Source organism: Myxine glutinosa, chromosome 7, assembly GCF_964187855.1.
Source record: "Myxine glutinosa chromosome 7, kmMyxGlut1.1, whole genome shotgun sequence".
NCBI classification, from domain to species: domain Eukaryota; kingdom Metazoa; phylum Chordata; class Myxini; order Myxiniformes; family Myxinidae; genus Myxine; species Myxine glutinosa.
The window spans coordinates 13,209,907-13,225,150 of NC_136267.1; the positions used below are offsets into that span (position 1 = coordinate 13,209,907).

At 42.7% G+C, this 15,244-nt stretch overlaps 1 protein-coding gene across 1 annotated transcript in view; it reads right to left on the bottom strand.

The window, feature by feature from the left end:
- Positions 1-725: 725 nt before the first annotated feature.
- The window catches only part of RNF213 (ring finger protein 213), a 391,778-nt gene continuing 377,259 nt past the window's right edge, over positions 726-15,244 (bottom strand). Inside the window, exons 53-58 of the mRNA XM_078781285.1 lie at positions 9,776-9,971; positions 5,774-5,851; positions 4,899-5,093; positions 4,011-4,100; positions 2,106-2,284; positions 726-1,383 (exon numbers count right to left, since the gene is read on the bottom strand). Coding sequence (XP_078637411.1) covers positions 1,203-1,383; positions 2,106-2,284; positions 4,011-4,100; positions 4,899-5,093; positions 5,774-5,851; positions 9,776-9,971 — 919 coding nt within the window. The 3' untranslated portion in view covers positions 726-1,202. The remainder of the gene's footprint in view (positions 1,384-2,105; positions 2,285-4,010; positions 4,101-4,898; positions 5,094-5,773; positions 5,852-9,775; positions 9,972-15,244) is intronic.

Sequence of the window (15,244 nt, forward strand, 5' to 3'; positions counted from 1 at the left end):
CGTCCTTGTCACATATGCTACATTTCTGCCAAATTTCGTCCGAATCCATCAACAACTTTTTGAGATATTTTGTTCACAAACAGACAGACAAGACAGACAGGGGTGAAAACATAACCTCCGTCCACCTTTGATGGCAGAGGTGAAGAGAGGAACAAATGAGTGGGGGTAACAATTGATCCTGGATTTAGGTAGTTTCATCAGAAGGGGATTGATGATGGGCCATTGGGCCACGTGTGACCTGTAGAAACCTGGGGGTGGGGAGGGGATTGGGCACAAAGCATGGAAGAAGTAGAAGGGGCAAGACCAGAATGGAAGTGGTAGAAGACAGAGTCATAAGTAGAACAGTGGTAGAAGACCTATCTGCGATGGGGAAGTGTTTTGTCTGTGAGTGTAGAAAGCCGCTAAGGTGAACTCGACTGATGGGAATCCTAACGTCTCTTTGCATATCACTAGCAACAGGGTGGATATCCTGTTGGATGTCTGTTTGTTTGTCTGTCTGTTACAGAATGTCTGTCTGTCTGTTACAGAAAGAAACAGAATGTCTGTTTGTCCTTTAATTAAAGTGAACTAACCCCACATCGAGCTCAACTGTAGTCAAACCTGTCAAGTCAAAGCCTGGGAGCAGCCGGTCAAGTCTGTCTTCAGTCCGTCAAGTTCTATTAACTAGTTCTTCAATCCAAATATAATTAAGTACTTAGCTTGAGGAGGAATGAAACGAGGTAAAATATTTTTTTTGGCAGTTTAATACAAGGTGTAAAAAAGTTAAAGCAGACACATCAGATTTACTACACCAACCTCCAAAAATGATCAAGTGAAGCAAACAAGAAAAGAAGAACAAACGAGGACTGACAAAATGATAGAATATCAAAATTCCTGATCAGATCACCAGGAAGTAAATGCAATTTCAAACTAAACTTCTTGATGAATTGTTGAAGCAGAATTGTTACTGAAGTTGGTCCCGTAAACACGGGATCACCAGGATACACATCGTGTTGGGCAAATTGGAAATTAACAAGAAATTGAAAAATCTTCATTAAAGCGAAGCAACAACAATTGCATTTGAAGACAAATGTTAAACTTACACAAGTCTTCTTTCCTTCATATAGTAAGGAACCATTTATAATCACCATGACAACCACAACCTATTCAGAGCAGGAAGTAAAAAAAAAAGGAAAACATTCATTTTGGGAAGTTCATGAATTTCATCTCAAGTGATGATAACTTTGTAAACGAGCATTTTTCCTGTGCAGCACAATAGTCTTCCATACGTCCAGGATTTGAGAGAGCAGGATGTCCGGGGGCAGCACCTCAATGAAGGCCTTTAGCGTCTCCTCCGAATGCACCTCTTCTCTCTCAAGAAAGGCGTCCAGTGAGTCTGCCAATCTACCCGTCATTAAAAACAAAAATACATTCACATATTGTACTAATTGAACTCTGACATCATCCGTACATAGCGCAGGGACAAAAACACACACACTTCATGACTAAATGCCAAATACGAAACTGCCATATTGAAGATTTCACTTACACTTCATCATCCTGTTTCTTCCTTCCATCAAGTGTCCAAAGTAAGTTTTAAAGTACGATTAAGTAGATTTCCAAACATCCAACTGCCCACATCCCAACTTAGACTTTATAGCGGCCTTTGTTGGCCTCAAGCGGTGTCCAAGGCCAACGCGCTGTACTTTAAAACTGTGCCCTCCTCCCAATGGCTTTGGGAGGAGGTACCTCCCAAAGCACCTCCTCCGAAGTCCCTCCTCCCAAATTTGGGGATTTGAGATGCTACGGTGCGGCCGTGAAAGAGAAACAAACGCACAAACACTTACACGACATGTATGAAAAGCGGAGGATACATTTTAGGATAAATGTTTATTCCTTTTAAATCAATGCAGGAGCGGTTATTGCTTTTTGATAAATCAGTGATTGAACACCCAATGGCCCAACAAGGGTCACTCAACATATCCCTTGATCATGTGCAATTCATGGAGACATATTGTTTCTTATTCTTATCATTTTCTCCAACTCTTATCATTAATTTTTCATTCTATTATTTCTCCAAAGCACCCTCAGCAAAAGGCAATCAAAGAGACGTTAGAAAACGTTACCCAAAGTTAGGGTTGTGGGTGTCCAGGTGCTGCTGGGGCTGCAGCTGCAACTGGATCAGCTGATGGAGTTCAGATGGGACATTCTCGAAGCCCGACTTTCCCAGATTTTTCTGCAGACGTCTTTTTTGTGCCTCAGACAGATCAGTGTGGAATTTCTTGTGCACATGCAGGAAAGGCTCCTGCCAAAAGAGTGGAGAACCTCAATAATTTATCATACGTGGGGACGCTGAATGAAATCTATCTAGAATGGGGCAAGTGTTTGTATGTGTGTCCGCTCTTCACCTATTGGTTGGACAGCTGACCTGACTCCACCCACAAATGTAACCTGAAATACTTAACCTAAAGTACTCAGAGGACCCAAAAGACACTCCCCCCCCCCACCCTCCCTCAACACCCCGAGAACCTACAAGACTGAGAAGACCCAGAGGACCCAAAAGACCAAGAGGACCCAAAAGACCCAGAGGACCCTAAATACCCCAAGGACCCTAAATACCCCAAAAAGACTCCAAGGACCCAAAACACCCCAAAGCCGCAGAGGACCCAAAACACCCCAAAGACCTAAAAGACTGAAAAAACCCAATGGACCCCAAAGACCCTGAAGGCCTCAAAGCCCCCGAAGACCTAAGAGACCCCAACGACTGAAAATATTCCAAAGACCCTTAACAACCCCGAAGACCCAAAAGACCCTGAAGACCCAAAAGACCCTTAAAAACCCAGATGACCCAAAAGACCTAGAGGACCCAAAATACTCCAAATACCCATAAGACCCCAAATACTGAAAATATTCCAAAGAACCTTAACTACCTTGAAGACCCCAAAGACCCAAGAGAACCAAAAGACCCTGAAAACCCTTAAAGACCCCAAAGACCATGAAGACCCAAAATACTCAAAAGACCCAAAACACCCTGAATGCCCAAAACACCCTGAAGACCCCAGAGACCCTTTAGACCCAAAATACCCTTAAATACCCTGAAGAACCAAAATACCCCAAAGACTCTTAAAGACTCAGAGGAAACAAAAGACCCTTAAGACCCAAAAGCCCCAGAAGACCCAAAAGACTCCAAAGACCCAAAATACCCTAAAAGGCCCAGAGGATCCAAAAGACCCTGAAGAACGAAATGGCCCTGAAGACCCAAAACACCATGAAGACCCAAAAGACCCAAAAGACACCGAAATGGTCAAAGATGCCTATCCCTCTGAAACGACATGTGGTGAGGCGTGTGGAGCGCGCCAAGTCATGCCACTGACAGTAAAAAATTTTATGGACGAGTTATGACTAAACTTGGTGGATGAGTTGGTTAGGTGACAAGAACAAGGCGATTAGATTTTGGTTCAGGTCCGAATCCAGATCCAGCCTATCATTGGATAATATCATTGGATGCAGCCCAAAAAGGAAAGAGGGGAAAATACCCCTCATGCCTCCACAAGATCATCGCCCCCTCCTCCCCTCTCCTCTCACTGCTCCTCCGGAATCTCTGCCTTTAATAGATGTATTTGATAGGGATGACAAAGAGTGGACTCGTAAAAAAAACAAAAAGAGTCGCTCCACCCTCATACAACTCCTCCTTCATGCTGATGTGCACGGCATACAGGAGCATTAGCTCATTACCTTAACTGACATTTCAAATGAAATTAACCATTTATAACCCAGGTTGATTTCAATGACACTTCCAACGTTTCCAAACGCATGATCTGGTGGTGTGCTGTGCAGGGGGAAGTTAAAAAAATACAAATGTACTGAAAAAGTACAATAAGGGATGGAATGATGTCATCGCACCTTTAAACTGCCAAGTTTGGTGTGAATGCTAATCAAACCTGCAAAAACCATGTGCCTTATTTCAAACAATTGATTAACGTTTACCTGTTGCATCTGGTGTAAAGAGGCCTAATATCGTAGTACAATACCTGTCTGAGTTCGAGCAGCCGCTCTGCACGCCAACATGATAACAGTTGCCACAGGCAGGCCACGTGCTTCAGTTTGCACAGCTCAGCAACCTGAAGTACAAAGAGAAAACGTAATCTACAAATAATACCTCTATATGCCCTTTATGGAGATTATGTTTTGTTCTTGGGCAAGAAAAAAACCAAAACAAATCAAAATTAATTTTTCATTCATTCGTCTGTTCTTCCCCTCTCCATGTGGGCTGCTGGTTTTGCTATTTGCTTTGCACATCCATGTGTCAAAGGGATTCCAAGTTTGCATATTTCATTTATTCTGATAGATCAACGTACAGGTAAAGCCAGGCCAAAAAAAAAGTTTGTTAACGCAACTTTAACCCATTTGTATGTTATATTATTGTGTTATCCTTCATGCAAAACCTCTGATAAAACCGAATCAAATCCTCCAAATCAATTAGTTTTAAAATATAGGATAAAATTTGGAGTTTCCTGATTTTTCATTCAGACACCTCTTCCCTTCGGACAACAACCTAGCAACACCTTCCCAAAGAGCAGATGCTATCTCAGTAGTATTCTCCACCATGCAAAGTCCAAAGCCAATCTCCACTCTGAGCCATGAATCCTCTGATCCAATTGGCACTGTGGAATCTAAAGGTTTACATCTCAATACAATTTACTATCACGAAGCCCAAGATCTGCTGCTGTCACATCATAAACCGGTCAGTGGCCTACAATAGCATTACATGTGGGATTTGAGCGCATTCCTTTTATAATTCCCATTGGGAAAAAGCTACTTGATGTTGGAGTGAGCCATCCATTACACTGACTGTGCAGTTGCATTATTCTGGTGTAAAAGTGCAGTAAATGCATGCAGAATGTAGAGTAGTGCTGGACCTGAAACATGGTGTTCTGGCTTCGGTCGACCATCAGCACATCTTTCATGTAGCCAGATAGCGACTGCTCGCCATCCGCACCGACAGATGCCAGAAACTCCATCGTGACAGTCAGCACCATAATGACATCAGACACGAGTTGAACAGAACGCAAACTTCCTAGGACCTTCCTCCGAATGCTGGCAGAAAGTGATTCCTAAAAACAAGCAACACATAAAGGTCAATATGTCATGAGCCACGTTAGTTGATGTGGAGAAGGTCCTCATGAGCATTCATTAGCAAAACTTAATCGGTTCATCTTTGCATCGTAATACATATTTGTACAAAGTTTGGTTAAGGGGTAACGAAAATCTGGCATGCACACGGACGGAAAACCCGAAAACATAATGCCTTCGGTGCCTTTGGCTGCTGAAAATGTTACAAAGAAAGCAAGTTACGTGATGTCGTGACGCTGATTGTTGAGATTTGCATTCATCTTGAGATTGAACAATTTTAAGAAAAGTAATCTCAAATCCACCACGAAATTCCGGCTGTTTTGCAGGCATGAAATTGCAGGAAGCCCAGCAGTTTTGTAAAAATAAACGTTTCTGGTGTAAATAATAGGATTCTGGTTGACATTCCGACTCGCGGCAGAACAGCAAAACATTTTCTCCCTCACTATGCTCTTTAGAAAGCAGTTGATTGCATCAGGTTATTTCCCATGCCATTTGCAACTGAAGAAGAAAAATGACTTGGCGATAGTTTAATCTAGTGGCAAATATCATGGCATGATTTGTTTTAGGAAAATGCGATTGAGAAACCAGTTTTCCAGGAAAGACCTTCACAAGACACTGGTGTTTCATATGATTGATATACCAAGTAAAATCAAATACACACCTGTTTTACTCTCCTCTTCAAGTTGTTCAGTACTGTATCAAAGTTGTACATTTGTTTCTGGGAAAAGGAGGGAATATCCTGGAAAACATTATCAATAAAATTACAAAGTGCAATACAAGGCACACTCTTGTCAGATTACAGGAATTGCATTGTTTTACTATTATAATCTATTGGTAACACTCAAATATAGCTTCTGCTGTTTCTTCATACAAAGTTGAGGCTCATGGAAGGGATAGGAACACTGAACAGAAAAGAACAGCTCGAAGCGTAGAAAGATAGAAACAACAATAGCAGGTTAGAATAACACAACAGGTGGGCACTTGAAGGAAAGGGGAAGGTGGACACCGGGGGAGAACACACTGGGTACAAGCTCCAACACGGCAATAAAGAGGTTGAAATAAGAAGGTAAATATGGAGATGAAACACCAATGGAACGAGCCAAAAGTTATCCCCAAGTTACCTTTGTCATGCTTGTAAATGAAAACTCGATAGTGTTGGCAGTGCTAAGCAAGCATGGCACAAAATCACATGGATGTGGATGGTACTACGAAGGCAGCAGCCATCCATGACATCTCAGTGGGCATCACAATTCTCCAATGCAGAAAATTGGGAATTGTGCAGGTCTGGCAGGGTGTCGGTATACAATGGGAGACTTCCTTTCAAAAGATACGATGGGATCATTTACATCTACTTGAATGCAGATGGGACACTCAGCTTAAGGTATTTTAAAAGATGATGCACTCTTTCGGTGCAAGGATCTGCTTGTGTAAACCATGGTCTGTGAAAGAGTACTTGATATGACACGTGAGGTCCGCCTGCCATTTGAAGATCGAGTCAAAACTCACCCACCTAGTTTTGTCATAAGTCGCCCATAATTTGAAATATCATGATATATATAGTTTTAGGCCCCATCTCTCAATGTTGAAGAAACACAAAAAAAATTTGAAAGTTCTTGAATCCAGATCTTCACCAGCATCGAATCTATTCCTTGTCACATCCCCAAACGGTCCACCAAGTTTTGTCCAAATCCTTCCACAAATTTTTGAGATATCCTGCTATGTATCGTTTTTGGCCCCATCTCCCAATGGTGACGAATCACTGAAAAATTCTAGTAGCCGGATCCGAATCCGGATCTTCCCCAAAATCGAATCATTTCGTCCTTGTCACATACGCTACCTCTCTGCCAAATTTCGTTTCAGTCCATACACAACTTTTTGAGATATCCTGTTCACAATAACAGACGGGGGTGCAAACATAGCCTCCATGCAGCTTCGGTAGCAGAGATAATAAATAAATGTGGTTTATTGCCCAGAGAAAAATGGCAGATAATTTGGTGATATACAGTCGTGGCCAAAAAATATTGGCACCCTTGCACTTTTTTCAAATAATGCACCATTTCTTCCAGAATGTTTTTGAAATAAAAAATAAATTTTGGTATAACCAAAAACCACCGTTTAGAGGCCATTTTCCCAGCAAAGCGGGGGTTGGCCTTTTCGGGGACCGTGGTAGTTGTTGTTTTTTGGTCCCCTTTTTGAAGCAATGTTTTATGGCCGGATGCCCTTCCTGACGCCAACCCTTTTTGCCGCCTTCAACGACAAACAGGGAATTACCAGTGAACTGGTACTCAACCAGTTTATGGTTAAATGGTTAAATAAACAACCAGTTTATGGTATGCACATTTGTAAAGTTTATGGTATGCACAACCAGTTTATGGTTTATGGTTAAATAAACAACCAGTTTATGGTATGCACATTTGTATTTCTTTGGTTTGCAGTGGAACAAAACAAAAAGCTGAAAAAATTACTAAATCTTAGCTTATTCCCCACAGAATTCCTAAAATGGCCCGGACAATATTATTGGCACCTTTTAGAAGTTGTTAGAAATAAATAGATTTCAAGCAGGTGATTCTCCTTTACTTTGGAATTGAACTCACCTGTGGTGAGTTGCAGGTGCCTGCAATATAAAAATCACCCATTCAACCAGTTTGAATAGAGAAAAGGAGTCATTCTGCTGTTTTGTGTTACTGTGTGTACGACAATGAGCATGGAAAAAATAAAGAAAATCAGAGAATTGTCTGAGGAGGTCAGACACAAGATTGTAGCCAAGCATGGACAATCTCAAGGCTACAAGACCATCTGCAGAGACCTTGATGTTCCTGTATCCACAGTACGCAATGTCATCAGGAAGTTTAAGGCCCATGGCACTGTAGCCAACCTCCTTGGACGTGGCCGCAAGAGAAAACATGATCGAAGATTGCAGCGAAGGATTGTTTGAATGGTGGGGAAAGCACCTCGGCCAACTGCCAAACAGATTCAAGCTGACCTTCAGACACAAGGTATGACAGTTTCAACTTGCACCATCCGTCACCAACTCAATGAGCCCACAACCCAGGAGTCCACTGCTGAGAGAGACATAAGAAAGCCCGACTGGAGTTTGCCAAAACACACCTGAACAAGCCAAAATCCTTCTGGGAGAATGTCCTATGGGCAGATGAGACCAAATTAGAGCTTTTTGGTAAAGCACATCATCTCGATGTTTACAGAAAACAAAATGAAGCCTTCAAAGAAAAGAAAACCTTCCCTACAATCAAACATGGAGGAGTTTCAGTGATGTTTTGGGGTTGCTGTGTTGTCTCTGGCACTGGGTGCCTTTAATATGTGCATGGCATCATGAAATCAGGAGATTACCAAGGCATTTTGGAGCACAATGTTCAGCCCAGTATCAGAAAGCTGGGTCTCCATCGAAGGTGGTCTTGGTCTTGCAGCAGGACAATGACCCCAAACACACTTCAAAAAGCACCCAGGAATGGTTCAAGACAAAATGCTGGACTGTTCTGAAGTGGCCAGCAATGAGTCCAGATCTAAATCCTATTGAACACCTGTGGGGAGATCTGAAAACAGCAGTTGGGAGAAGGCACCCTTCAAATCTGGGAGAACTGGAGCAGCTGGCACAAGAAGAGTGGGACAAACTGCCAGTGGTGAGATGAAGGAAGCTCATTCGTGGCTCGAGGAAGCACTTGACTGCAGTTATTTTGTCCAAAGGCCGTGCTACCAAATATTAAGTCCAGCGTGTCAATAATGTTGTCAATGCCATTTCTTTTGATTCTCTGATTTAAAAGGATTAGCCTTGCGTTGGCTTAGCGGTTAGGGTGCCGGCTTGGGATCCTAGGATCCTGGGTTTGAATCCCGGTCGATCGCTGAATTAACGCCAGGGGGGTTGACTCAGCCTGTCATCCTTCCGAGGTCGGCAAATTGAGTACCAGCTTGCTGGGATGAATGATCACGGTGTGTACCCCGATTCAGAATAGGCACACTGTATCCCTGCGCATCGTAAGAGCATGACCAAGGGTTGGCGTCAGGAAGGGCATCCGGCCATAAAAACATTGCCTCAAACAGGGAACCATGATTGTCATGGGGCCCGCAAGGCTAACCCCCGCTCTAGCGGGGAAAAATGGCCTTAAAACTATCATTCATTTCAAAAGGATATATTAAGTTCTGAATGAAAAACAAAGGTTCTGTAATATTAACAGTGAAATAAAGAATTGTGGAGACCAAATACTTTTGTCAATTCAAACTTATTTTTGGAGAAAATTGTGAGTTATTTGAAAAAAGTGCAAGGGTGCCAATATTTTGGCCACGACTGTATTGGCTGGCTATTCACATAGATTTAAAGACGACAGATGGACAAAACAAGTGATTAACGGCAATTGCACACAAATACAAGAGGGCGAGGAAGAGCGAATATGCTGTGGAGAGATGAGATTGCAAAAACAGACAGGCAGACGGTATATTTTCACTGTTCAAGTTCAACTTGTATCATACAGATTCGGAAGAGAAATGTGCATTTATCAATATGGCAAATAAACTGGATTCTTCTTCAGTAAATAAATCCAATTTCATGTGAATGAAATGGACAGTCATAGCAAAATCCAAGACCCAACAAACCTTATTTGCTCAATACTCTAGTTTCCCAATCCACCAATAATAATTTATGCCTTCCAACCTGGTCTATGATGGGTTTCCCAAGCATCAACTGGCGAAAGAGCCGATTCTCGAGCGCTTGTAGATTAAGATCACTACTCGTGGCATGCCCAGCCTCAAGCTGGTATTGACAGATAGCCACAGCCGGATGCAGAATGTCCTGCTCAATACTGCATGACACCATGTGTGACGCTTGCACCTCATTGGCAGACACCTTCCTGCAAAATCCAGTCACGCCATTCTTAAGCCACAACAAAATGGTAGTCTCTATGAAGGTTAGTGCCTTGCGTTGCCTGACAAGATAAACAATGGATTTTATATCAACTAAGGGATGAAAAGAGGATGTTTTAGCATTGTGGGGAATGAGGTGCTAACCTGACGTTTCACGTGTCTGTCCGTTGCAAAAATAAAACAATGATTCAGGGCTATTCAGGTGTGTACCCCGGTGTGTACCCAGGTTTCAGAGGCCGGTGTGTACACCGATTTAGAATAGGTACACCGTATCCCTGCGTGTCATAAGAGGCGACTAAAAGGGTTGGCGTCAGGAAGGGCATCCAGCCATAAAAACATTGCCTCAAAAAGAGAACCATGACAATTACAACTACATATGGGCAGGGTACAGCCCGAAGTACCGCATGGGGGACCCCACTCCCTCTTGTAAAAACTCAAGGTGGGGAACCCGATCGAAGCAAGGGTGGAAATCACTCCATTTATGACGACGAAACGTCTGATGCCTGACGTCGAGATCGGTTTCTGAGGTTTGGGACATGGAATGTAGGGACAATGACAGGGAGATCAAGAGAAGTGGTGGAAGTATTGGCCAGAAGAAGAGTGGACATATGTTGTGTGCAGGAGACGAGATGGAAGGGAAGTGGTGTGAGAATGGTGAAGGGTAGGGAGGGACAGAAATACAAATTTGCGTGGCAAGGGTGCCCAGAAGGCGTGAATGGCGTTGGTGTCCTGTTTTCTGAGGAGTTTGGAGACAGTGTGGTGAGTGTGACTAGAGTGAGTGAAAGGTTGATGATGGTGAAAATGATGATTGGAAAGCTCTTGGTGAACGTCATCTCGGGATATGCTCCGCAGGTTGGTCGGAGCGATGAAGAGAAGGACAAGTTCTGGTGTGCGATAGAGAAGCTGATGGAAAACATGAAAGATAAGGAAGTTGTTGTGGCAGGAGGAGACCTAAATGGACATGTGGGAAGGAGTATGGACGGTTTTGAGGGAGTTCATGGGGGTTACGGATATCGTGTGAGAAATGGAGAAGGTAAAAGGATTTTGGAGTTTGCTGATGGAGCTGATTTGTTGATTTGTAATACTCAGTTCCAGAAAGAGGATAATAAGCTTGTTACATACACGTCAGGTGGGTCGAAGACAACCATTGACTACCTGATGGTGCGTAGGCGAGATAGGGAGCACCTCCGAAACACAAAGGTGATCCCAGGGGAGGAGGCTGTTTCACAGCACCACTTGGTTGTCTGCGACATAAGGGTGTAAGGTGCGAGGAGAGCTCGGCGGGTGAAGTACCAACCGAGAATGAAGGTGTGGAGGTTGAAAGAGGTGACAGTGAGGGAGGCATTAAAAGAGAGGCTGAGTATGGTAGAGGATGATGTGGTTGAGCTTGAAAGTGGTTGGATGTCAATGAAAGGTAGTCTGTTGGGAGCTGTTGGTGAAGTATGTGGATGGACAAAAGGACCACCGAGGCACTCGGAAACATGGTGGTGGGATGATGAAGTTTGAAAGAAGATTGACGAGAAGAGGAAGAGATTCAAGGAGTGGCAGAGGGCGAAGGGTATGGGAAGAGAACAGGCAGAGCATGAAAGTTATAAGGCAGCCAAGAAGGCTGCAAAGAAAGAGGTAGCAAAGGCGCAGGAGGCATGTAGGAAAATGTTCGGAGAACGCTTGGATTTGGAAGAGGGTCAGAGAGCGGTATTCAGGATTGCAAAGCAGATAGCGAAAGAGAGGTGTGATGTGATGGGGGTGAGTTGCTTGAAGGATGAAGTGGGACAAATCGTTGTGGACCCAGATGGAATTAAAGGAAGATGGAAGAGATATATGGAAATACTGTTGAATGCGGAGAATGAATGGGATGGCAACATAGAGAGTAACCCAATTTTAGGACCGGCAGAGAAGATAACCGAGAAGGAAGTTGAGGAAGCGATAAAAGCAATGAAGAGTAGAAAAGCGGGAGGGCCGACGGGAGTTGTGGGAGATATGTTGAAGGCAGCAGGAAATTGGGGTGTGAAGAGAATGACAGAGATCTGCAATCTGGTGGTGAAAGAAGGCCGCATTCCAGTGGTTTGGGAACTGAGTACCCTCGTCCCTCTATACAAGGGGAAAGGTGATCCTCTGGACTGTGGCTTGTATCGAGCGAAAAGTTATTGGAGCATGGAATTAAGGTATTGGAAAGGGTGTTGGAGGGGAGGATAAGGAAGAAAGTGAAGATTGACGAAATGCAGTTTGGATTTATGCCAGGAAGAGGAACGACAGACGTGCTTTTTATTGTGAGGCAGTTGCAGGAGAAGTACATGGAGAAGAGGAAGAAGTTGTTTCTTGGGTTTGGTGATCTGGAGAAAGCATTCGATAGGGTTCCACATGAAGTAGTGACATGGGCATTGAAGAAGTTAGGAGTGGAGGAATGGTTGATCAGATTAGTGATGGCAATGTACAAAAGAGCGCGCACAGCTGTAAGGACGAAGGACGGGAACAGTGGTGGGTTTGAGGTGAAGGTGGGAGTGCATCAGGGGTCGGTACGAAGTCCACTACTATTTGTAGCTGTGATGGAGGTGCTGGCTCGGAACGTAAAGGAGGGTTTACCGTGTGAGTTGTTGTATGCAGATGATCTGGTGTTGATTGTAGAAAGTATGGATGGACTGAAGGAGAAGATGAACAAGTGGAAGGAATGTATGGAGACAAAAGGTCTGAAGGTGAATATCGGAAAAATGAAGGTGAATATCGGAAAAACGAAGGTGAATATCGGAAAAACGAAGGTGATGGCAAGTGGTAAAGCATGTAATGAGGTGGAAAGAACTGGGAAGTGGCCGTGTGCTGTGTGCAGGAAGGGTGTCAGAGTGAATTCCATTCAATGTACAATGTGCGCTGAGTGGGTTCATCAAATATGTAGTGGTTTGAGAGGGTCATTAACCAGTGTGGCAGCTACATTCAAATGTAAGGTGTGCACAGAGGGAGCTGCAGATGAAGGAAATGTTGAGTTGGATCTTGGAGATGGCGTGAAGCTGAAAAGGTGTGAAAACATTTTGTTACCTAGGAGACATGCTGAACGGAGAAGGTGGATCAGACCTCGGCAACGGTTGCTGGAGTGAGATGTGCATGGAAGAAGTTTCGGGAACTGAGTGGCGTGCTGACGAGGAGGGGAGTGTCGTTGAAGCTGAAGGGAAAGGTGTATGCTGCATGTGTGAGAAGTGTTATGATTTATGGGAGCGAGACATGGGTAATGAACGTAGAGCAGCAATGAAGGCTGGAAAGGGTGGAAATGCAAATGGTTCGGTGGATGTGTGGAGTATCGTTGAGAGAGAGGAAGACAAATTATGAATTGCGAAAGATGATGGGAATAGAGCCTGTGATGGATGCTGTGAGGAGAAACAGTTTGAGATGGTTTGGTCATGTGTTGAGGAAGGATGAAAGTGACTGGTTGAGAAGAGTGATGGAAATGAATGTAGAAGGAAGTAGAGGACGGGGAAGACCGAGAAAGACTTGGCTAAAGATGGTCGAAGAAGAAATGCGGGCAAGAGAGTTAACAAGGGGAGATGCAGAAAATAGGGCAAAATGGAGAAGATTGTCATGGGGACCGCAAGGCTAGCCCCCGCTCTAGCAGGGAAAATGGCCTTAAAATGCCTTTTGTGTTGTTGTTGTTGATTCAGGGCTAATGCAGGAAATGTCAGCCGCACCTCGTTTCCCATGGTGGTCAACAAACTCTTCCCAACTTTTACTTGATAAAATGCATTTTCAATCTTAGTCTGACCTCATCCGAGGGACAAAATACCTTAAATGGGTCAATACAACAACAACAACATAGCTTAAACCGAAGGCAAAGTAATACTTCTTTGTATTGCAAAACATGCAATGAGTTACTTATTTATTTAAATATTGAAATAGATACAGTTATCAGATGTGCAATCAAAGATTTGAAGGTAAAAACAACAACAAACAAATGAATAAATATCTTGATACTATTTCTTTTATATACATATAATACATGATATACAGGGTGTCCACAAAGTCCTGTTCCGGTTTGGTTGTGATAAAAATTTTAAACCGGAACAAGATGGACAAAAAAAATATATATATATATACAGTATATATATATAACTGTGAGAAATAGTAGAAACTCCACAGTACGAGCAGGGCGTCTCATTTGCATTAAATAAATAATCGGGAGATTAAATCAGACGCGGCCGTAGCTTTAGGACGTCAATCTTTAATTTGACAAGCTTTCGACCACCAAAGGTCTTCTTCTTAGTCTATAAAAACAACAGGCATGTACATCAGTCATCAGTCAAGCATGCATAGTGATATGTGTGTAAGATGCATGATATGTGTAGAAAATGCGCACAAAAGGAAGAGCGACGCCAAAGCTCACTCACCATCCCCAAGTTCAACGGGAGTGAGCGCAGCTTACAGTTATCGCCCGCGTTACAGTTCGGTGCATGTGCATATACAAATATAGAAATACATACCTACATAAACACACAAGCACATATTCATATACCATTTATATTCATATAATATATTTTTATATATATATGTATATATATAATATAATATAATATATATATATATATATATATATATATATATATATATATATATATATATATATATATATATTTATATAAATGACATATAAAGGTAGAATGAATGAATGAATGAATGAATGGGTTACGTTTAATGATTTGATTGGGTTGATGTAGGAACATTCTTTAATCATCAAAATTTATGCCATGAGGGATTTTTGTCCGAAGTTTATGTATCCAAAAGGACTCACGTTTCAGAATCGTGGTGTGTGATCGATTTGTGATTGATTCAATGGCAGAGATTTGAATGTCATTTATCGAGTGATCCGGTTGATTAAAGTGTATCGTGTAAGGTAGAGATTTGCCCTGACTGGTGTGGAAGTTATTGATTTCTGACCGGGTGTTTTTAAATCGTGTGTAGAGTGTATTCTCAGTTTTTCCAACATATTGTTTGTTGCACTTTTGGCAAGTGATTAGGTATATGACCCATGTAGATTTGCAGTTCATATAGGAGGTGATGGGGAATTTTTGTCCAGTGCTAGAACTACAACATTTGTTTCCTTCTAGTAAATGCGTGTGAATAATACATTTTTTTGCTGTGCATTTATAGAAGCCAGGGATCCTAGTTTCTTTGTTGTGGGGCTGTGGGTGCTTTGCTTTTACCAAGAGGTCCCTGAGTGTTCGACCACGTCGAAATGATGTTAGTGAAGGTTGAGGAAATGTGGTGCCGAGTGTTTCTG